Genomic DNA, 24,673 nt, shown 5'->3' on the forward strand with positions numbered 1-24,673 from the left:
TCACAGAGAAAGCACATGCCTGGTTTGAATTGTACCTCACAGGACGATCATTCAGTGTATCTTGGCTTGGACAATCCTCTACCGTGCACCATCTTGCCACAGGAGTCCCCCAGGGCTCTGTGCTAGGACCTCTTCTCTTTGCCATATACACCACCTCACTGGGTGAGATCATTCGATCACATGGCTTCTCCTACCACTGCTATGCAGATGACACACAGCTCTATCTGTCATTTCCACCGGACGACCACACTGTCTCTGCATGAATATCAAACTTTCTCTGACATATCAAAATGGATGAAATCCCACCATCTCCAACTCAACCTCTCTAAAACTGAACTACTTGTCATCCCAGCAAAACCATCCATACAGCACAATATCTCAATCCAAAATGACTTCCTATCTCTGACTCCTTCAAAGGCAGTTCGAAATCTGGGTGTTGTGATTGATGAACACCTGACCTTTAAAGATCATGTTGCCTCTGTTGCCCGTTCATGTCGCTTTGCGCTGTATAACATACGAAAGATCAGACCATACCTAACACAACATGCCACCCAGCTCCTGGTGCAATCTACTGTCATCTCCCGCCTCGATTACTGCAATGCCCTTCTAAATGGTCTTCCAGCTTGTACTGTGAGACCTCTTCAAATGGTCCAGAACGCAGCAGCGCGTCTGGTCTTCAATCAGCCAAAAAGAGCACACGTCACCCCTCTGTTCATTGAGCTCCACTGGCTACCGCTAGCAGCACGCATCAAATTCAAATTGCTAACATGAGCATACAAAGTCTGCGATGGTACGGCTCCCATCTACCTGAATCCTCTTGCAAAAGCTTACATCTCGGCCTGGCCGCTCCGTTCATCACAGGATCGTCGGCTAGCAGTGCCTACACCACGCTCAGGACAATCCAGACTCTTCTCATGCATCGTTCCACAAATGTGGAATGACCTACCAATCACTACCAGAACAGGGGCTTCCTTTTCAATTTTCAACAGACCAATTTTTTATTAATCTTTGGTTGCTTAAATGTGAACAGCTGAGGTTAGGGACATAAGGAAGAAAGCACAAGATTGTTCACTGAACAACTGCTACAAGTTGTGTCTAAAGTTTCAATTTCACACACTGTGAAAATCCTCATGCTATGTTTTGTGATCCTGCTTCAAATGCGCGATGAAGTTGGGTGTATTAATCTTCCTGGTTCTTTTCCACCACGACAAACTTGTGCATGACAAGTGTTGCACTGAGCCAAACTGTCTTTTTTGGACTTTAACGACAAGTACAGCCACATGGCTGACATCGTTCCCTGCTACTTTGTGTTCTGATCTCACGGACTTTGCATGCTGGGTCTGGGTGCTGCTGGAATAGAATTTAAAGCGGAACGTACTGCTAATATTGGAGATTTTAGATGCAGTCCGATATAATCCAATACAGTGTTGGGCCTATGTCAATATCGAAACGGGACATCCCTAGTTTGAGCTGCTCCTGTGGGACGTGTAAAACACGCTGCTGGCATAGGCTGGAGCTATTCCAGAAGCTTCACTACGCACCCTTCTGTCTCTGTGACTGATTAGTTAATTTGGGTGAATTACACCTCTTTTGGATCCTTAGGGCCAATAGAGTCAAGCGTTACTCACCAAATTAGATATTAGCTCAGTCAGCCAATGACTCGTCATAACGCTGACATACACAAACACGGAAAGAGAGAAGTCCTACTGGATGTTTGAGTTTGAAGCCTGTTTTATTCAGTGAAAATGACTTTGGTTTCTGTTTAGACTGTTTTCAGCGTGACACAAGAGGTAGAGCTATTTGTAAACGATAAGATAGTCTAACCTTTCAAAGTGAAACATCAAAGGTATGATCACTCATTTGATTTTAGCTTTAGTTGTGTTGGGAGCACTTAAAAATGTTTGCGTGGTCTTCAGGTTCTGAGGTTTTCTTAGAGGTGCAGCATGACGATATTTATTGACATTTAGTGCATGTGTTTTGGTGCTGAACTTCAAAGCCCTCTTAATATGGGGGCCCTCGAGCCCAGGTGGTTAAATGCATTAATTCTTTTCTAATTAATTAATCAGAATTAGCGTGTTACATTCTCACCCCTAGTTTTTACTATTGAGTGCATCTTCCAGTTGTGGTTGAAGCAGGGTTTTCGTTTCATTGCACTGCAGCAACTTTGAGGTATTTCTAATGAAGCTGTCAGCGTTTGCTAGAACAGAGCCATTCTGGAAGGCACTTGTTTAGTTTTAGTTTCCCGTAAGCAATTAAAGCCGTGCTTGAAAAATGTTAGAAGAAGCTTCTGAAGTCGGCAAAGTAGGGCTGCAGCATTTGTCGCAGAGAAACATTCTCCTGGTGTATCGTACAGCTCGTCAACAACACTTTGGGTTGTATGAGACTGTAGGAAACCATCAGCTGAGAATAAGCTTTATTTTTTATAGTGTTTCCTGAAAGCATCTTAATCCAGCCTTTTGTCATCTCACCTCCCCAAACAGACTTTTAGCACTTGATTATTTTCCCCTCCACTGTCTCTTCTCACCTCTCCTCCAGATCCCGGAGCCCGAGCAGGACGGCGCTGGTCGCTCTGGGCATCTCCAATTTGTGCTTCATGCTGCCTTGGCAGTTCGCCCAGTTTGTGCTGCTCACCCAGGTAAACGGAGCAAGAGACACAGCGGGAGAGTGAAAGTGGGAGGAAAGAAGAGGCAGTAGAGAGATTACAGAGAAAAAAGACTGGGAGTAAGACTAAGTTAATGCATCAAGTACAATTCATGAACGGGAAGAAAATAAAGAGGCAAGAAAGCCTGCTGGATTGTGGACAGGCGCTGAAAATGACATTTCTATGGAAACATGAGGAGATTACAGATTATGTTAGGAAGGACTAACGGTGTTATGCTGCTTATGCAGCCCCCTCAGAGCACTGCTGCCTTCTGCAAGGATCTTAACAAAAGAAATGTTTGTGATTTTTTTTCTTCCTTTTTTATGTTTGGTAACAACTAATTAAACCTATTGGCCTCATCTTTATGCAAAAGACAACCCAAGGCAGAAATCCTCCTCCTACACTGTTTTAGTCATCAGTTCAGAGAGGAGAGATGTCAGATTTTTAAAACAATCATCCCGTCGGCTTTTCTCTAAAGTTTAGCACACAGTGTTTAGCTGGGATCTGTTAACACACGGGTCACTTTACATACAGCTTTCCTTAAATTATCTATTTAAATGTAGTTGTTTTTTTATGAATGTTTCACTGGGATGATGTCACTTTACTTGTTAAAGTTGCACCAGTAAGTTTCCTGGTGACTGGAACTGGACAGTTTCAGTTTGAGCCACCTGATCTGTGATCAGCTAATCTGAAACTTAAGCAAACAGGTCCTTTGCTTTGTGGCCAGGCAGCAAAGAATAAAACAAGTTATTCCTGCTAGGAATGGCAATGTTTACTTCTAGAATCACAGTTTTTAAAGTGAATCATAATATTTAAAGGTGTAAAAACTATTTTTAATTATTATTTCTGATTATAATCAGTTTCTCTGAGATTTTCATGTCAAATTGTCACTTCACATTCGTGGACTCGCCCATCTTGACTCACAATGGGGTTTAGCATCCAGGAAACAGCAGAGTGTATTGCAGAAGCTAACCGTTAGCATTAGCACCTCCACCACACAGCAGAGCTCTTCCAGGCTTGTGTTATTTGTGGAAATAAAACATCAGCGTTGCAGAGCAGAGTTAGTGGTAGTCCCGTTGCTGTTAGACAATCAGATGCTAGATGTCCACATATCAGGTAATAAGACTCCAAATCCAGTCGTCTGAAGCTCGGCTCTGATGTTGCATTCTGCTAGTTCCTGAAACAGAGCTTTTCTTCCCCCAAGCACGACCCGCCCGCAAGGCATTCATTCCTACTAGAGACCACTTCCAATGTATTGTATTAAACTGTGTCCCACACCTTTAAAAAGAGTATTATCTCTGTTGTCGTTTAGATTTATTGGAATCCAAGAAAATTGGTGTTGTTGGCCCCCAGAGTCTGTTCTTCTCTTGTACTTTCACGGCTTTTTATTTTAGGCAGCCTCTCTATACAGAAAAGAACCTGCTAAAACCAGTTTCTCTCTGTCAGGCTGGATATTTTAGTAATGATGGGCTGACAGGGTAATGGAAAAGGAAGTTCTCTAAATAAAATTGAGAAATCATTGATGGGTGCAAAGACACAAAATTTGCTGAGCATGCAATTGAGCCTTTTTTTTTTAGTTGATCAATATTTGTGCACAGAGTTCACCTTCAATGCTCGTCCAGTTTGGGATCAAGCTGATAAGTGTAGTGCATCTGCGTTTCAGTCCAGAGAAAATACAAACGTTCCTAATCTGCTGCAGCCCAGCAGCTGCTTTATTGTCCAGTGAGTGAAGATTGGTGTGGAAGAAAGCAAAGCCGCAGTCGACCTCTATTCTCAGAACACCTCCCTTCCTCCTGACTCCCTGCAGTCTGAGCTTAAGCAGATTTGCATCCTTGGCAGCGTGTCCTTGGCAATGCAGTTTTTTCCTCCTCATAAAAGAGCTCCAGTTCCTTCAGTTTCATGAGCTTTAAAGTCCCAGCCTCAGAGGTGAGTCATAAAAAATTCAGCGAGCAGAGGTTGTTTTAAGATAGAGATTATAAATCGTACAGTCATCCCAGCTACTGTTCAGTTGTTATGATGTGAGAGCCAGTGCTGGTGTGTATAAATTAAAGTTTTCTAAAACCGTCTGCTTTCTTGTTTTTTTAGGTGGCTTCTTTGTTTGCGTCTTACATCCTGGGCTACCTTGCTGCTGCCAAGATGCAGTCCATCCTTGTCACTCACATGGTACAGTCGATCCCAGGCTCCTCATTTGTGTTAACCTGTTGTAGGGTGACTGAATTATACCACGCTGCTCCACCTAAACTTAATTCATCAGTTATAGAATTCATGTCAAAATATAAACATACCAGAGCAGGGGTGTCAAACTCATTTTAGCTCAGGGGCCACATTGAGGGAAATCTAGTCCCAAGTGGGCCGAACCGGTAAATAAAAAAAAAACAAACTTCAGATTGTTTTCTTTGTTTTAATGCAATCACTATAAAACAAGGCTGGAGCCTGAGGACAGTGTAGTACAAGTACATCACCCGAAGTGTACTTGAAATTTGAAAGAAATTAAAAAATCAACAATTAAAAAAACATTCCTTAGTGATTCAAAGAGCTTACAGATCACATGGCTAGACCAGTTTCATGCAGCATGTAAAGTATATTTGACTAATTTTACCTAACATATTTTAGCTTTCACCAGCACATCAATAGCAGAATTCACATCCTGAGTGGCAGACAACATCAGGATGTGATTCAAGTTCTTGTGTGAGCCTTAAGCGCAGCTTTGTTTTATTTATACTCATTACAGAGAAAACTTGCTCACAAAGATTAGTTTATTTTAACTCTACATTGTAAAGTATGAAAATAAAGTTTACACAACCATCTCGCAGGCCGGATTTAACCCGCTTGCGGGCCGGATCCGGCCCGCGGGCCGTATGTTTGACACCCCTGCTCTAGAGCGTCTGTGTCAGCCATAACCAGACAGCTGATGTCCTCCGCTTCAGTCTCGTCTCACTCTGACAGGGCTTCACAGAATCGCAAAGATCACCAGAGAGACAGATGGCTTTCTTTAGCATTAGCATTAGCATCACGACACATGTATAGTTGCCTTTTGAACATGAGACTTGATAATGCGTGGGCTTTATGTTCCACCCTGCCAAATATCGTACCAGTGTGAACCAAGATGGTGTAGAAAAATGCAGCAGTTTGTTCCTTTTGGCTTCATTTCCACCTAATCCTCAGCTCTCCGGTCTGCCCGCTGCCATCTCTGTCCACCCCCGATAAGAACAAGGACCTTATGGAGAGATCTGTGTCAGATGGCTCTACATAATTTATTTAGGATTGTGCGATGGAGACGTTAGTTTTGTGTTTTTAAAAATGGAAACGACACACAGCTCTGAATGTGTGTTCTGTCTGGCCTAAAAATTGCTGACACATGTTAAGAGGTGGGCTGTGAGTCATTTCCATGTAATATGACGAAATTGAAGAAATCGGCCCCAACATACAGGATATAGCAAGATGTTGCAAAATCTTCCTTCCTTATTGGGCACGTTTTAGCTCCTCCAAAGCAACTCAAGAACATCATGCTGTGCATCAGACCTGTAGATTGATTTTCTAATGTTAAATATTCCTTATTAAAATGATTAAAAGTCTGGTTTCCATAGAAACCATATAATACTTATTCTTTTAGAAATATGATTGGTCACTCTGCATGCTGAACATGCAAATGTTCTCCAACCCCCATTGTCTGCATTAGCTGCGGAAAGGAAATAGAAGGGAAAACTGTTGGGTCAGACAAGCCTTTCTCTTCCAAGTCCCGCCCACCTTGGTTTGGAACCACCAACAGGAAGTAGAGAGCAGAAGGTCTCGGCTAGTAGAAGGTAAACAATAGCATTAGCAGCTGCACAACGTGGCGGAACACATTCGAGTTTGTTTTAATTGTCGAGATAAAACATCAACGTTGCGTTTTTTTAACATAAGAAAGAACGAAGGCAGCGGAAGAGTCGTTTTGCTGTTAGCCAATCAGAGGAGAGATCTTTGCATATCATAATTATTAATAAGACTTTTAATCCTGTTGATTCAGAGGTTACTGATAACACATCTTTGAGCTTAAATGTTGATTTAATTTGAATGTTTCTTTAATTCTGATTGTTTCTAACCTGCAGCAACTTTTCTGATCTCTATACTTGTTTTAAAATTGAAAACAGAAATGAATAATATCCATTTTATCTTTTTATTAGCCTAGAGTAGTTTAGAACAACTCATTCAGTTGTCACCAACCCTGCCTGATAACTATGAATTAGTATTTTTGGTTGCAGCACCGCTGCCTCCGTGTGTGAAGGGAAGTTTCCATTTTAAGCCTTTTACATTAATCTTTGCTCCTTTTTACAAACACCTGGTAAACGCGCGAGAGCCCCTCGATTATAAGCATCCCTGTTCGGTCATCACTGTGTCACGCTGAGTGATTCAGTTTTCTGCACTTTGCTGGGATTAAGTGTTAAGACTTCATTGAATGAGATTATTTTCTCCTTGTAGCAATGAATTCACAGTTTAATGCATTTGCTAGACGGATTATTATCACTTAATGCGGATATCCAGACCAGCCTCCTGCTGAACTGAGGTAGAGATGATGCTTCCAACCAGTTATTTGTCTGGTGGGAACCGCTGGTCTCAGATCAGTGATTAATTACAGAACGGCCCGCTGTGTACATCTCGCTCTAATGAATGACTGAGGGCTCATAAAACGTTTTCTCCAGGTCACACTCGGCGTCTGCTTCATCCTGATGTTTGGTAACTCCATGCTCCTCACATCCTTCTACGCCTCTTCACTCATTTCCATCTGGGTGAGTTCAGCCACAGGTTTATGTTGATTATTCACAACTAAATCTGAGTTTTACTTAAGAACTGTTATTATTTGCTCTTTTAGGTGATCATTGCTTTGAGAGGCCGATTTACCCAGCTGTTCAAACCTGGCGTTGTGATCTGGGTATGAAGGTTCAGTTTCATCATCTCCTTTAGCTCTTCACAGTGTGGTTTGGTTGGTTTATAAATGTCTCACAGGAGTAGGATGAGGGGGTGTCACATATCTGCCAGCATCTTTTTTAAATAAAATTTCCTGAAAGTATTGATTAACAACGATGGTCTACGTTTTTATTTGGAAAGCCTCCATTTTTGTTGCGTATGATCGCTTTGCAATCCAGATTTATTATTGTCAAATTGATAAAGATTATTTATGTTTTTGTTGCACAGCCTTATTCTGTATAGCATTTGTCTAGATATTGTCCACACTCAAGCTGTAAGAATTAAAATTCTGCAGATAGTTAATTTGTTTTCCACTTTTGTCAGTCAGTCTCATTAAATTGCAGACCTGTTCTCCTCCCTGTACCTCTGAGGGGCTTTGATCACTCGACCAGACTGACTTGCATGTGTCTTCATCTGCAGGTCATGCAGGTTCTGGCGTGGGTCGGCTCCACAGTTCTGCTCAAGTTTGTGCTCTCCACAGTATTTGGCGCCTCCGATGATGTAAGTTACCATATCTTATGTGTGTGAATCATATTACATCACTTCATAGATAACAGATGCTCAGAGGAGTGCAAACACTGATTCCTAAGAAAGTTTAAAAAAAATCCTCATTTTTAGACATTTTATTTTATTTTTAGTCACAAAAAAAAGAATAAATTCTTCTTTAGAAAAATATAAGGACTTAAAATAAGGTAAATATGATCCAAATTCCCTTATTATGAGCAAAAAAAATCTGCCAATGGGGTAAGCAAAATTTGCATGACTAAAAATCTTAAAACTAGTAAATAAACTTAAAATTTGATTATTTTGCTAGTTTTAGGATTTCTAGCCAAGCAAATTTTGCTTACCCCATCGGCAAATTATTTAATTTTTTGCTCAAAACAAGGAAATTTGGATCATATTTAAGAATATTTACCTTATTTTAAGGCATTTAATATTTTCCAGAGAAGAATTTTTCTTTTTACACTAAAAAATTGACTGTTTTACGTTCTTAGTAATCATTGTACGAAAGCAAAGAAATGTTGGACAACGTTTCATCCAAGTTGTAAAAAGGCACACGCCGTTTGACACACTCTAAATTAACTGTATGATAAATTACTTCAAATTTAGCATTGTCAAATGCTGGAAAGTATTCAGTTGAGATATTAGGCTGTAATTTAAACAAACTATTTCTGCTCTGCAGGCTCACATCAGTGCACTGATCAAATCAAAGTTCACGAGTTATAAAGATTTCCACACCCTGATGTACACGTGCGCCGCTGAATTCGACTTCATGGAGTTAGAGGTAATGTTGGTTGTACCAAAAATGTGTTTTTCTGTCACAGCTGATGTTTATTTTTCTGCTGCCAAATGTCTCATCACATCAGACTGATAAGAAAGCGCGCCTCGCGCAGTTACGTTTAAATCTCTTTCCAAACGTTGGTTTTAAAATGCCACTCAGTTTCTATTGTAGATGTCAGAATGACTAAATGTCTGCTGCTTCATGGCAGGGCTTAGACGGAACCAGATCTGTGGTGACAGCTTGTTCTGAGCTTAGATTTGTGCTGTGTGTGTGTGTGTGTGTGTGTGTGTGTGTGTGTGTGTGTGTGTGTGTGTGTGTGTGTGTGTGTGTGTGTGTGTGTGTGTGTGTGTGTGTCAGTCCAGAGTTCTGAAAACTACGGTAAATTTAAATCCTTGAAATTTTAAATCCAGACCTATATGGATTAATAAATATGATTCCATTGATGATTTTTGTGTGATTTTGTTGTCGGCACATTCAACTATATAAAGAACAAAGAATATTTCATTTATTCAGATCCAGAATGTCTTACTTTTATGTTCCCTCTATGTTTAATGAACAGTCTGTAACATGAGATTTCACTGGTAGACTAAAGGCTTGTGTTTCTTTCTCTTAATAAAAAGTTTTTGTTTTTTTTTGTCTCTCGTCTGCCAGACTCCAGTACGTTACCTTAAAACGCTGCTGCTGCCTGTCAACATGTCAGTGGTTGCACTCATTGCTGCCAGGGTGAGTCCTGTTGCAATGAAACCTGCTAACATGGTGCTGTTATAAGAATTTGTGCTATAAAGTAAGAAAATCCCATCTTCTAATTCTCACCAGAGACACAAATCAAAGATTTTGACTCCAGATCGGTAGAGCTAGTTTTCTTCTCACCTTTACTTTTCTAATGCAGCTTGCAGTGAGTCACTGTTACAGCAGTTTTACCGCTCACAGCAGGGTTAGACAGCCAGTCATTTATTACAAGATAAATATGGAGCGTTTAACTTTTTTAGCATGCATTAAAGCCTCAAATAGCAAAAATAAAACCTTGTTGAGATCTTGTTCACGTTTCAAGTCTAACTGAAATATAGAATCTCAACCTGCTTCTTTGGGAACAGTTGGAGGTGGGTGGATGGGGGTGGGCAGGTCTAACTGCTAACCTACGCTACTTCATCTCACAGGTACTCACCTATTATGTAAGATTAGCTGGGAAAAAAAACATATTCAAAAATAAACCCTTAAAGTTGATTTTGTGGCTTCAGATTTGTGCCATTGAAAACGAAATAATTTTAAAACCATTTATCTGTGATTTACTTCTCATACAACCAGAAGTGTACTTTTTTTACATTTGAATGGTTTTCTTTGCGCTGTTTACATCCTTTATTTTTCTGTTAGACCATAAAATTATTTTATTTAACTGACTTCTGTCTCAAAAAACACTTTCAGCAGAGGAACACCAAATAAAATCATATTTAAGGAACGGCTTTGTGTTTAATCTTATTATGTTTACCCATGCTAAGCCAAGAATACACCACTTGATATGGCACAGCTCAGTAGGCATCTACTGGGGAGATGTTCTCACACAGAAATTCAGTTTTAAAGCTCTTAAACCATCACCTTGAAAAAAATAAGTCTGATTTGTTTTATCCTGAATATTCTTCAGACCGTTCAGGATGTCCTACAGACTCTGAGCCACGGAGCGAAGACTTCTGTGAAACCTGAGGATGGTGATGAAGCAGAAGGGTGAGGCTTCATCGCTGACCTAGTTTCTGCTTTACTGTTTTCATTTGTTCTTATGTTGCTTTTTTAAGTATTTATAAGCAGTGAGTTGATCCTTTCATGCTTTTGCGTTTCTAGTAAATGGTTTTGGACATGAAAGGGTTCACATTTTTGTCTGCTCTTTCCTGCAGATCTGAAATAGCCGCTAAAGGAGAGGTGAGAAAATCAAGCTTCACATCCTTTATGTTGTTTTAATAGTAACATAAATATGTGTTTATTTCATTCAGTTTTATTTTTATATGTGTCGAGGTTTTACTGCAGTGTTTTCTGCGGAGCTGTGAAATCATCAGTTATTGCGTCCCTCAGCGGTTTTCATCTCTTTTTGCCGTTACCTAGAAATGAAAGGCAGCTTCTCTGACAGGAAGTTCCACGTTGGTGCCTTTTGTCAGATTTCTCCCAACTGCTTCATCTCATATTGTTCCCTGGACAGAAAAGTGTTCAGATGCTTTTAGCGCCCAGCAGCAGACTTTTCTCATAATAACCGTAATGTTTCCTCGTGACTTCTGACGTGACGCTCTAATTCGGTTAGGAATAAAATAGATCACAGCTGGACACAGATTTTACCTCCCAAGAGCCCAGATTTGGTGTTTATTTTTTATTCTGACATAACTATTTAGCAGAACCTTGTAAACATTAAAAAATAACTTGCTTTTAAATAGTGTAGGTTTAAACATATTTTAATTGAATAATTTAAAAAACAAATTAAGACTTTTGAAACTGCTAGTTTTCCTGGAAAAAAATAGCTGCTCTAAAATAAGCAGAATAAACTTAATCAGTTATTAATGAAAATAAAACTTCTATCTATGTAGCTGCTGTTTTATTTGAGCCTTTCAGTAAAATGTATTCTGTTTTTAGCATATAGTTGTGAAATTTGAAAAAAGTTGATGTGTGTGTGTGTGTGTGTGTGTGTGTTTGACAGCTGGTGTACCACAGCTTACAGCTTGTAGCGTTTGCCGTGCTCGCCATCCTCATCATGCGCCTGAAGCTCTTCCTGACACCTCACATGTGCATCATGGCCTCGCTGATCTGCTCCAAACAGGTCTGCCTCTTCTCGTTAACCATCTACTATAAACACAGACATCCACCTTAAACAACCTCTTTCCCATTCAGGTGTTTTTCTTGTGTTACAAGTGTAGACGTTGTGTCTGGGATGTGGATATGTATGTTCTATTGTTATCTTACCAGCTGTTTGGTTGGATTGGTGAGAAGTTCAAGCACCAGGTTGTAGTTGTTGCAGTCATGGCCATGATGGCTATCCAGGGAGCAGCCAACCTGCAGGCTCAGTGGGCGATTATCGGAGAGTTCAGCAACCTGCCGCAGGAGGAGCTGCTGGACTGGGTCAGGGAAAACACCCGCACAGGTGAGTGACGTCACCTGCTTTCCCTGGGAGAGAACTTCTTTCATCTCTATGTGATTAAACACATCCAATCAGAATTACCATATTCACCCGAATATAGGACGACCCCCCTTCCCAAGACTAATCTTCAGGAATAAATAGAAAGGAAAAAAACACTTTTTAAATAAACTATTTTTATTCAAAATTTGAGAACAAATACTGAGCTAAAATACAATTTTAATGCAAATTATCAGAACTTTGCTGACATGTGAAATCAAAAGTCAAATGAGGCTTTTATTCAGACGCCCTCTGCCTCGCTGTACTCACTCCCATGCTGCTGCGGTCCTGGTGTACCATCAGATCGCTACACCTGCTGACTCCTCCCAGAACGTCATCCTCACTGCCATCCAACTCATCCATGCATGCAGTGTTTGACGCCTCTGTTGAATTGTCACCGTCATCTTAAGATTCACATAACTCTGACTTATAGCTTGTTAACTCGCCCCACTTTCGGTCCACTCTGCTCCAGGCCTCTCCTCTCCATTTTTTTTTTCTCCTGTTGAGAACGCAAAGCCTGGCGCCCTCTGCTGTTATGGGCTTGTAATGGTTAGACCCCGGTTATTAGGCGACCCCACATTTTAAAATTATTTTCAATGAGAATACCTGGTCTTATATTTGGGTCAATACGGTAATTTAAAGCAGTTTTTACAGCAGCTTCTTTTTTCTACTGACTGTTAAAATATTTTTCATGACAAACCGCATTAAGCTTTATAAAAATGCAATACAAAGATTTTGTTCAACTGATCTGGTCTACAGCCCGACTCCATCTTCTGTTTTGTCTCGTTGTTGGTGTAGACTCTGTGTTCGCGGGAGCCATGCCCACCATGGCCAGCGTGAAGCTTTCTACTGGTCGGCCAATCGTCAACCATCCCCACTACGAAGACGCTGGTCTCAGGTCAGCTGATCATCACTGAGACAAAGTCTTTTTTGTTTGCGTCAGAGTGAAGCATCCTGATCAAAACTGTGTGATTTCAGCAAAAGATAAAATTGTATTTTTCATTTTCAGACGATAATGAAGACGACAGTATTATCCGGTTTATTTTATCTATAAAGAACCAGGCCTACATTCAGGCTGATTGATTGCAGCAAATGCTATTCAGTTGCAAAAAAGTTAGTTTTAAAATGCCAGTTAGTTAAATGTGTCCAGCGTAAAGGAACCAGGAGATTAGGCTGAAGCATCACTTAAATGTATTTATTTATTTGTAACTTGGCATAGAATAGAAGCGTTATCTGTCTGAAACTGAGCGGCTACAGATACTGAAAGGCTCAACTTCCTGTTTTCACGCCATTTCCTCAGTTTAGCTGCCAAAAACCATCAACTCATTCAGCAAGAATATTGATAAGAAACATGTTAATATTATGAATATGTTTAATATTAGCCTCTCTAATCATTCAAATTGTTTAAAAAGTGTGTGGCTGTGTTGTCCCAGGCTCGCTCTTCCCTGCTCAGCACCTGTAGTGCTGGATGTGTACAACAGTGATGAGAAAGCAGCTCATACCACAGCTCCAGGGGACTTCAGTAACCACAGATTCATCCAGTGTGATTAATATTCTGCTATCTTGGCTGTATTTTTGCTGTTCGTAGGAGATTTATCTTTGGTTTTAAGGTGACAGACTAAAACTAAAAGCAGACGGGTTAGAATTGAAACCAAGCCATTGTCATTTTGTTTGAAGAGCTAGCTAAAAAGGTCATGCTAGTTGCTTTATAAGGTTATATCCGATCTTTTTCACCTGACTCCAGTTATTTAAAATCACGTGATCAGAGCCAGTTTTCGGTCCTATGATTGGATAGGATCATCCCTATTAATAACTAATGAATGTGTGGTGAGATGAAACTCTCATTTTGAGTCCTTGTGTATTGTTTTGTCGTTGTCGTATGGTGCTTGAAAAGTTCACATTTTATCTTGAAAATGCTGAAAAGTGCTTGAATTTGTTTGTGGGGAAAGCGTAAGAATCCAGTGCTTTAACAGGTGGGAACTGGAAGCTGGTTGCACCAGAGAAGAGCCTGAGAACTGAAAGTTTAGCCCCCCTTTTCACTTCAGAACCTCTAGGAACCAAAAGTCACAGTTTGAGAACCAATTTAAGAACATGTTGTGAACGTCTGGAACAAGAAGATCTGTAATAGATGATGGCACTTGAGCTTTTGGATTTTTTTCTGTTTTTTGGGTTTTTTTTTAATCCAACTCTCGATCATATAGGTCTAATCTGATCTATCCTCCTAACTCACACCGATGGGATATTATTAGTGACAGAGAAAATGTTCAGGCTCATAAACATGTCGTTATCTGATCAATAACACGATGTACGAACACAGTGTAACTATTGTTGCTCACAGGGAGAGAACCAAACTGGTCTACTCCATGTACAGCCGCATGTCTGGAGAAACGGTGAAGACGAACCTGATGAACCTTGGGGTGGACTTCTTCATCCTGGAGGACTCCTGGTGCACCAGACGAACCAGGTAACCTCACCTCCACCGGTTCCCTCTCACGCGAGAGTAGAGTTTTAACTCCAGCTTTCCCCCTCCTGTCTGTTTCTTCAGGCCTGGGTGCAGCATGCCAGAGATCTGGGACATTGAGGACCCTGAAAACGTTGGTAAAATTCCCTTCTGCACCCACATGTCCAGGAACTCTCGACCCTTCTTCACCACAGTCTTTTCCAATGACATTTACAAAGTTCTCAAAGTCCCCAAAGCCTCCAAAAGTGTAAGATAACGGCGTCGGACAGAACATCGCCTAATCGGTTTTATTCATCTCTGATTTGTAATTGTATGTTTTATTTGTAGTCACATAAATTCATTTCTACTTTTTACTTCCCAAAACCAATTATTCTCTGAGTGGTGACTAAATAATCAGCAGAACACACCAAAAAGGGAATGCCACGAGTCACATCAGAGTTCTGGCTTCACAGGTCAGTGTTTGTGTCATTCTAGTCGTCTTTCTGCTGCACCTGTTAAGTGTCCAAGTGAAACCAAAAGGTGCCATAGCTCCTGATTTAGCGTGTTGGAACTATTTTACTACATTATAAGTTTTCTTCGTCCGTCACCTCAGAAGTCAAGTTCTCCTGTCAGTGATGTCCACTTACTGTGAAGCAATACTCTTTACAAACTTGACAAAAGCGGATTTCTCCTAATGCAATGCACAGTGTTAATCTCTGAAAAGACTTTTCAGTAGGAAACTATTTTTATAATTTATTTCTGTGAGTAGTTTTATGCAACTTTGAGATTTTAGGATGTGTTTGGAGGATTTTTAAATCTGGTACATATCATGCAGTATTTGTGTTTAGACCGAATTTACTCAGACAGGTTTTAAACATCATTTCATCTGAGAAAACAGGCTTTTCTTTTATTGATCATGTAAGTTTTTATGGTCTGATGTAGTAAACAGATTGTATATATTTCTTCAAACTGCCCTGTTAAAACTTTTATAAACTTGTTTTGCAAAATACTGATGTTCAGCCGTTAAGGTTGTTTTTATTGTGCTTCTTGATTTCATGTTTGTTGCCAAAGGAAGTCTTGTAATTAAAGCTGCATTTTCAGGGTTTTCAAGCCCAGAAAACCTGTTTTTTACTGATTAAACCACCAGTTCCTCACTTTAGTAGCTGCCGATCCAGACTGTTAACTGGGATTCAAAATAACTGAAACTGTGTGACAACTCGTTTACACAAATGGCAAATCAGCTGATCACGTAACGGTAGCTCAACACTCTGGTAACTAGGTGAAGAGGACTCACTGAAGATCAACAAAAGCCTTGGAATGAGGAAGAAAAGAGATTAAAGTGTCTTTGAAATATTTTTTTTAGATGTTGATCTGTTGCGATTTTCACCCACATTTATCTTTGGGACTTAGAGAATATCCAATGAGCAGTTGTTATTGATGTTGGAATAATCAGATGTTTTCCAGCCCGGTCTGCAGACTACATTCAGTTTATATTTGACCGGTGTTAACTGTCTAATACAGGAGTGCCCAATCCTGGTCCTGGAGGGCCGGTATCCAGCAGGTTTTAGTTATAACCCCGCTTCAACACACCTGATTTCAATCAGCAGGTGATTAACAGGCTTCTGCAGAGCCTGATGAGATACTGCACAGGTGATTTAACCAGTGAATCAAGTGTGTTGGAGCAGAAAAACCACAAAACCTTCTGGGTACCGGCCCTCCAGGACCAGGATTGAGCACCCCGATTCTAAAACTATTAAGTTCAGTTCATTTCTGTAGCGCAAATTTAAAACAAGCGTTGTCTCAAGACATTTTACAAAGTTAACGTTCCAATTGAAACTACTTATCAGTGCTTTTAGTTCGGTTCATAACATATTACATATAATGTTACGTGTGTTGTACCACAGTACGGCATGAATGAGTCATTTTTGTATTAAATATTATAAGAATGCTATCAAAAATATGTATGTGGAACCAAATTAAACACTGAAGGACCAATAGTCCTCTCTGGAGACATCACCTTTAATTATTATCTTTTTGCCATTTAGAGGAAGCCTGGCCTGCCAGACTCCCTCTCTGTCATAAGGAAGCTCCGCCATGGCTGGCCAGGCTAATTTAGAGGCACAAGGAGTGAATTATTTTCCTAACTTTAATTTGCTGCCATCTGGTGGAAAATACACACCTCTCTAATGTAGGGTATTTATTAGTAAATTAATATTACATTTAGTAAATATTAAATGGTTTTAGTCAGCGATAGTTCATGAGGCCCTTCTTTGGTAAAACAATAATGCATACATTTGGTTTAAAGGAGCAAATTTGTTCAAAATAAATTGTCAAATGAGTGTGAAACATTTAGGAGCGTTCAAGTGAGCTAATGTTTCTAAAAGTCTCTAAAAAGTTTCAGAAACTTTCAGGGACTTCTCTAAATGTTTCTCAGTTATTAAAATATAAACAAGTTGATATACAGGTCCTTCTCAAAAAAGTAGCATATTGTGATAATGTTAATTATTTTCTGTAATGTACTGATAAACATTAGACTTTAATATACATTAGATTCATTTCCTAGAACTGAAGTAGTGCAAGCCTTTTATTGTTTCTGATATTGACGATTGTGGCATACAGCTCATGAAAACCCAAATTCCTATCTAAAAACTTAGCATATCATGAAAAGGTTCTCTAAATGAGCTATTAACCTAATCATCTGAATCAACTAATTAACTCTAAACACCTGCAAAAGATTCCTGAGGCTTTTAAAAACTCCCAGCCTGGTTCATTACTCAAAACCACAATCATAGGTAAGACTGCTGACCTGACTGCTGTCCAGAAGGCCATCATTGACACCCTCAAGCAAGAGGGTAAGACACAGAAAGAAATTTCTGAACGAATAGGCTGTTCCCAGAGTGCTGTATCAAGGCACCTCAGTAGGAAGTCTGTGGGAAGGAAAAAGTGTGGCAGAAAACTCTGCACAACGAGAAGAGGTGACCGGACCCTGAGGAAGATTGTGGAGAAGGACCAATTCCAGACCTTGGGGGACCTGCAGAAGCAGTGGACTGAATCTGGAGTAGAAACATCCAGAGCGACCGTGTACAGGCGTGTGCAGGAATTGGGCTACTGGTGCTGCATTCCCCAGGTCAAGCCACTTTTGAACCAGAAAGAGCGGCAGAAACACCTGACCTGGGCTACAGAGAAGCAGCACTGGACTCAGTGGTCCAAAGTACTTTTTTCGGATGAAAGCAAATTTTGCATGTCATTCGGAATTAAAGGTGCCAGAGTCTGGAGGAAGACTGGGCAGAGGGAAATGCCAAAATGCCTGAAGTCTAGTGTCAAGTACCCACAGTCAGTGATGGTCTGGGGTGCCATGTCAGCTGCTGGTGTTGGTCCACTGTGATTTATCAAGGGCAGGGTCAATGCAGTTAGCTATCAGGAGATTTTGGAACACTTCATGCTTCCATCTGCTGAAAAGCTTTATGGAGATGAAGATTTCATTTTTCAGCATGACCTGGCACCTGCTCACAGTGCCAAAACCACTGGTAAATGTTTTACTGACCATGGTATTACTGTGCTCAATTGGCCTGCCAACTCTTCTGACCTGAACCCCATAGAGAATCTGTTGGATATTGTGATGAGAAAGTAGAGAAACGCAAGACCCAACACTCTGGATGAGCTTAAGGCCGCTATCGAAGCATCCTGGGCCTCCATAACACCTCAGCAGTGCCACAGGCTAATTGCCTCCATGCCATGCCGCATTGAAGCAGTCATTTATGCAAAAGGATTCCCGACCAAGTATTGAGTGCATAACTGAACATAATTATTTGAAGATTGACTTTTTTTGTATTGAAAACACTTTTCTTTTATTGGTCAGATGAAATATGCTAATTTTTTGAGATAGGAATTTTGGGTTTTCATGAGCTGTATGCCAAAATCAATATTAGAAACTATAAAAGGCTTGAACTACTTCAGTTGTGTGTAATCTAATATATATGAAAGTCTAATGTTTATCAGTACATTACAGAAAATAATGAACTTAATCACAATATGCAAATTTTTTTAGAAGGACCTGTAATGATTATAAAATCATTAATATATATTGGACGTTATTCTATTTTGTTTTCACTTAAGATGCATGATGTTAAAACTTGATCTGAACACTTTCTAATTGTGACTTAATGCAAAAACAATATATCTAAGATGTATTACATAACCTATGAATACATGAGAATGTTTTTATCTGGTAATTTATCTAAAATACTGAAGATTGAAATCATCTTTTTTTGGCGTTATTCACATAAAGCACCTTACCGTTCAGTTCAATTTATTTTTGTAACACCAATTCACAAAAGTCAATTAAAGGTACTTTACTAAGCTGATATTCTCATTTAAACTACTTTATCAAAAAGTGAATTGTGTTCAGATAATTGTTCCAATTAGGTAAAGGTTTTCTAAGGATATCCAGCAAATTGCATCAAGTCACAGCAGAATTCACTCTGTTACCATAAATCCTCTAATATAGGCCTGGGCCTGTATTTGACTCAAGCTCCAGGCCTTTATTGGAAGGAGGACCAGAATTAGAGGCAGGCCTCAATCTATTTGAGCAAAATGAACTAATGGTTCGCTGGAGTTTTTGACAATTAAAATTGCGCCCACATTTTCAAAGTTAAACACATTTCTTTTAACAACGGTAGTTTCTGCTTCAGCCATCTCCCCCCTCCCCCTGCGCAGCGCCACAAACTCACTGATGGCCTGCAGCCTCTCAGAGTTCCTGCTGCTCTAAACATTAAAATAATTATTTCATTTTCTGTTCCTTACTTATGATTACCTTCAATGGTGTCTGTTTGTTGCAACCACCAGGTACAAAAACTAACTTGTTTTTATTTGACTATTTTTCTGTCCTGCCCGTTTATTATCTTCCTGCATCTCCTCTCAATCCTAAAGAAAAATGGCTACCTGGGTTCATATATATTCACCTTATGAGTTACCTTTGAACTGCTGTTCTAAAAGATCTACCGACCGCAAAAACAGCGGAGTGCTCGCCGGCCGCATCAGTGATCGGTGCGTCACCAAGGACAAAACGGGTGATGCCCCCGATCCACAGCAGCGAAACGCATCAGGCACAAATAAAAGACAGAAAACATAAAAGGAAATGAGCCAACATGAACGATTGCGTGTTAAATTAGTTTTTGAGGTGACGACAACTGATTTGATAATGTTACTGTGGCCGTGCTCAGGATGCAGATGTCTGGAGCGCGTCAACTATCAGAGCTTTGCATGCTCAAGCTGGTTAAGGTTAGGATGGGGTGAGGGGAAGGTTACATTGCAAGAGGGTAAACGTCACAATTTGGTTAAATGTCCGTTTTACGGCGGGTGTCTGTACCGACGCTCTGGCTCAGCGCGTTGCCTCCCGACGCGCAGGAGCTTGTCACCTGCTGACAGCAGGCTGCTGTCTTTTCCGTGAACTGCATCTTGCCGGTCATTATCACGTGACAGCGACTAGTCGATGACAGGCATAACAAGCCGCTATAGAGCGATGAAGTCGACTAGTGACTAGTTCATACAACCCCTGCTATTGCTCCCCAGAGTGTTCTGCAGCATAATCAGCACGTTCTCTTTGAACTTGACATCAAATTTTCGCCTCCTCTTCGTCTCCGCACGGTTAAAGTTACCCTTGCGGTCTATCACTGGCAAATTAAAAGTGAGACGATGACACATCCGCCCCCCGTACTTGCTTGTTACCACATTTCACCCGGCCACAATAAAAAACTGGCCATTATTCACCTCCGCCGACTCCGACACCGGCCAAAATATGATACCTGGCAGTTAATTAAATACAGGCTAATATTAGAGGATTTACGGTATGTCATTTACAGCAACTCCTCATACTAAGCACGTACTTTACGGAGATAGATTTAATTTTTCAACAAGATGGGCGAGTTTACTGGTCAATCAACAGGGATACCATGGTCCTTAAACCAGGTACTAGTAGCTTTGGCACTATTTCCATTAAGTCTGAGCAGCAGAAAGCATGAAGTGCTCTAACATTTCTAGAGAAAGGGTCTGGGATCTCTCCTTTTCAAATAACCCCACCCCGATGATTCTAACCGAGCCAATCAGTGCAGAGAACCAAAATTGGCTTCACATGAGGACTTGAACGATCAGTTACAGACTGAAGGCAGAGAGGAAAATTATCTCAGCCTGACCCAAACAAAGTCTTGTTATATGAATCTGATGCCCTGGCAGCCTTGTGATGCCAACAACAAACCCCCACGAAGGAAGGAATGCAGACAGATGCTATGAAAACTCAACCTACCCCCCCCCCCCCCCCCCCCACCCTTCGGATTGGTGGACTTAAGCCTGGCGAGGTCATCAACCTGCAGGAGTTAAATGTGCTCTGCGCTCCTCCCAAGATCTCCCTCCCACCTGTGGCTACAGTGACTGAGCGCCGTACATGGCTGCTCACGCTGGGGAAACATGATCCACACATGTGTTGTGTTATTTGTTGCTTATCTGTTGGTGTTTTTTTCGCAGAGCAAAGCTGCCCTCCTGGGGGGGGGGGGGGGGAGTAGCTGTCAAGTGCATTTTTTTTTCCCCCTCTCGAATCCATTCCTCATGTTATCCTTTTCTCTAAGGTAGCACGACTCGGGCTGTGGATGACCACAGTCACCAATTCTTGTCATGTGTCTTGCCCAGTATGTCTGATCTTGAATTGTGTGTACTGAAACTCTAATTTCCCTTCCCTCTGGGACAAATAAAGCTTTTGATTTCTGAGTAACGTACGTCACACATCTGAAAAAGTGTCCTCAGGGGCACGAACACAGCAAGATTGCGTCTGATGCCGTTTTGATGACTTCTGGGTGTGAAAATTGTCTACATAGTTTAATGTAGACAATTTTCACACCCAGAACAGTTTCTTCCAGATACAAGGTTCTGATAACAATCATACATCACATTCCACTGTCTTTAGAATATATTTATAAACCTGACTGAATTGATGAAGTGCGTTTGATCACTGAAGAATCCTAAATCTGATTAAACATTCTAAGACTAATAAGATGGTACTCTATATTCAGATAGAATCACAGAATCACAGCTTATTGGTCATAAATATATTAAAGCTTAAAAGCAACAATAGTTACCCCTTCAACACCTGCTACTCAGTAGTGAGGACATGACTAAAGGCTTAGTGGCAAAATGCACATTACTCAAATTTCACATATCACTGGTAGATGCATTAAGAGATTCTCAAGATGTGATGTTGCAAATGGTTTTATTCATTTATTTTTTTAACTTGTCCAAAACAGACTAGATACAGACCATGTAAATGCAAGTCTTGATCTCACAAGCAATTTTCTCATCCTTCTTGAAACTGCAGAATTTTAAACTTTAACTGGAATTTGTTGAAGCTGGATCAATCAAGTTTGGAACCATAAACCTCCACCTCACAAAGAGTGAGAAACTCGATTCTCCCAGGGATGACGACATTAACGTAGAGACCTTCCATCCCCTTGCAGTCAAACTCAAAAATATCAGTTCCAACAGCATTTGTGATGGCTCCACACCTGGTAGACAAGAAATCAACTCAAAGCTCAATTCATAATGTTACAAGTGATCATCTTTTTAAATACATTTTAACATTTAAAAATAGGTCAATTAAAATTATTGGAGAATTCTCTCCTCACCAACCCCATTTGGGAAAATGCATTTCTATACTCAAATCACCTGGGATTGTTGTTTCCATTGTTTTCAAGAGAGTCTCCGATCCGGATCTCTGCTCCATTGAGCCTTTCTTGGAAAGAATCTCTGTTGACAATCTTAACAGAAAATACTTTGTGCATTGTGCGCAGATCCAGTCGCCACCAGGGGTGGAGATCAGCCTGTGTGTGTGTGCAAGAAGCCTGGTTCCAGTCATTGTTACGATTCCCATCAATGGCATTGTATGCAAAACCAGTTGCATACAGTGATGACTGTGTGGCTGCTCCTCCTAGTGCAAGGTTCTCACCTGGGAAAAGATTTAATTTAAAAAAAGTTGGCATCAGCATGCTCCACTGTTCATAACACATGTGCTTTTCCTTACCAGTTGGGGCACGATACCCATAAACTTCCACTTCACAGAGTGATAGAATCTTGTCTGCACCAGCAATTAAAATAGTCACATAACGACCCTTTACATCACGTTGATAGTATCTAGAGTAAGTGTCCCCTGCTGCAAGTTGATCAATTGTACCAGCCCTAAATTTAAAAAAAAAAAATAATTCAGTGACCCAAAGTGGATATTTGCCAAGAATTTCATTTGTGACTGTAGAGTCACCACCAGTTACTCACTGTGGGTTTGCACTCCAATCTGCAGAGTCACCAATGTGAATTTGTGCCCCATTGATCCGCTCTGCACAACAGTCTCCTCTGTTTACGATGTTGATGTGGTCGATTATGTAAGACTCCAGGAGATCCACTCTCCACCAGGGATCGGCTTGTTGTGCCGTGTGGGTACATGATCCAGCCATCATCTGGGAATTCCGATTCCCATCAATGGCATTGATGGCAATTCCCAAAACATTGGTATTTCCCAGCAAGCGTGTAGATTGTGTTGCAGTGCCACGCAGAGCCACATTTTCTAATAAAAGGGAGAGAAGAAAAACAAGCCTAATCTTTTATACAAATCTTTAAATCTTCAAATGCATTTAAACTAGTTTACAGGGAACATCTCAGATCTTACGCTGAAAAGCTGTTTACTTGGCACCATTTGCTTTTCTGTAGTCCTGGGATGGACAAACGTGTACTGTGAGCCTGATCATTGACCCAATGATTGCTGGTAGAGGCACCACCTCCCCATAACAGAATAGAATAAAGCAGGAACAGGGAGCTCTTCCAATCGGCTAATTGGTCATCTTATGAGGACATTCAATTTTAAGCAGACCAAAATACAACTTAGCCCCATCTACTTTTACACAGAGACCCCTCAGCCAACTGGAAGGGGAAGAGCATTTATTCTATAGTAGGGGTATTTGATTCCAGGCCTGGAGGTCCAGTATCTTGCAAGTTTTATTTTAGCCCCGTTTCAGCACACCTGATTTCAATCAGCAGGTGATTGACAGGCTTCTGCAGAGCCTGATGAGCTATTGCACAGGTGAGTCAAGTGTGTTGAATAAGAGAAACTACTAAATGTGCTGGATAGTGGACCTCCAGGACCAGAATTGAATACCCCACTCTAAAGCAGGACTTCCCAATTTCTTTTTTCCCCAGGACCCCCTTGTGCATGTCCAAGACAAGTCAGGACCCCCAACTCCTACATGCGTACACACATTAAATGTAATCACTTACCATCTTTTACCAGCATAGAGTTATAAATTATATATGGAGTTTTGATTTTACTGTAGGGTGTGTTATTTGGAGTTTATAAATGTAATTTTTATAATTCTTGCTAATCTCACAAGCTCAGCAAAGACAAAATTGTAGGGACCCCATATCCCAATTTGGAAACCTCTGCTCTATAGGATATGAAGGAACTAAAACAAGTCATCTTGTGCAAACCTCTTTAGATATTTAACGACATCCCATCTAAAGCGCATTACTGTCAAAGTGTCACTAGCAATGAAATATTGAAATCAGCCTTACCATATGCATAAGCAGAGCACAATGGAAAGCAGAGCAGCAGCAACTGCAACATTACAGTGGATCCCATGATGCTGGTTAAAACATACAAGGTAAAAAAATAAGTTTGCAAGGTTAAAGAGAGTTCAAAGCAAATTGCTAGAATTATGACCTATAAACGTGCTTAGCACTTTAGTGAGAAAATAAATGAACTACAAAAAGAGGAGGAAGCAATCTTTTATATAAGGGAAACGTGGGAGTGAGAAATAACACTGACAGGAAATACAGAAAAACTTTCGGAAGCCATGACCAAATAAGTGATCTCTTACCACACTCTCGACAGCAGAAGAACAATCAGAGCTCTAACAACTATTATGGACCATGCAACAATCAGAGCTCTAACAACTATTATGGACCATGCCACACACACCTTTATCTGCTCCTCCATCAATCAGAGGGGGTGGAGCACCAGCAGGTGCCACTGGGATTCCAATCAGTTTATTACTGACTTCGGGGGAGACAGGAGAGGAGTGCCGGTCCACACTCCAGACCTATAGGTGGCGATGATGCACCACATGTTGTTTATGGCCATTGAACCTCAGAGAACAAACTTATTACGTCATGGTTTCCTTCTGTAAT

The 24,673-nt window shown here is 40.6% G+C and overlaps 2 protein-coding genes across 2 annotated transcripts in view; one reads left to right on the forward strand and one right to left on the reverse strand.

The window, feature by feature from the left end:
- dpy19l1l (dpy-19-like 1, like (H. sapiens)) overlaps window positions 1–15,464 on the forward strand; it is a 31,501-nt gene extending 16,037 nt beyond the window's left edge. The window contains exons 9-22 of the mRNA XM_015949841.3: window positions 2,536–2,635; window positions 4,727–4,804; window positions 7,321–7,407; window positions 7,491–7,550; window positions 8,006–8,086; window positions 8,769–8,870; window positions 9,519–9,590; window positions 10,507–10,586; window positions 10,754–10,778; window positions 11,542–11,661; window positions 11,808–11,982; window positions 12,814–12,913; window positions 14,354–14,479; window positions 14,561–15,464. Of these exons, the coding sequence (XP_015805327.3) occupies window positions 2,536–2,635; window positions 4,727–4,804; window positions 7,321–7,407; window positions 7,491–7,550; window positions 8,006–8,086; window positions 8,769–8,870; window positions 9,519–9,590; window positions 10,507–10,586; window positions 10,754–10,778; window positions 11,542–11,661; window positions 11,808–11,982; window positions 12,814–12,913; window positions 14,354–14,479; window positions 14,561–14,732 (1,378 nt within the window). The 3' untranslated portion in view covers window positions 14,733–15,464. The remainder of the gene's footprint in view (window positions 1–2,535; window positions 2,636–4,726; window positions 4,805–7,320; window positions 7,408–7,490; window positions 7,551–8,005; window positions 8,087–8,768; window positions 8,871–9,518; window positions 9,591–10,506; window positions 10,587–10,753; window positions 10,779–11,541; window positions 11,662–11,807; window positions 11,983–12,813; window positions 12,914–14,353; window positions 14,480–14,560) is intronic.
- A 6,232-nt stretch (window positions 15,465–21,696) lies between these two features.
- On the reverse strand, window positions 21,697–24,669 carry si:ch211-215k15.4 (uncharacterized). Its single transcript, XM_015949842.3, has 6 exons — window positions 24,364–24,669; window positions 24,059–24,129; window positions 22,769–23,057; window positions 22,521–22,675; window positions 22,166–22,445; window positions 21,697–22,005 (listed from the first exon to the last, which is right to left on the reverse strand). The coding sequence occupies exons 1-6, from the start codon at window positions 24,480–24,482 to the stop codon at window positions 21,855–21,857; spliced, it is 1,065 nt and encodes a 354-aa protein (XP_015805328.3). The 5' UTR covers window positions 24,483–24,669; the 3' UTR covers window positions 21,697–21,854.
- Between the last annotated feature and the right edge of the window lie 4 nt (window positions 24,670–24,673).

This window comes from Nothobranchius furzeri, chromosome 5 (assembly GCF_043380555.1).
Source record: "Nothobranchius furzeri strain GRZ-AD chromosome 5, NfurGRZ-RIMD1, whole genome shotgun sequence".
Taxonomy (NCBI): Eukaryota; Metazoa; Chordata; class Actinopteri; order Cyprinodontiformes; family Nothobranchiidae; genus Nothobranchius; species Nothobranchius furzeri.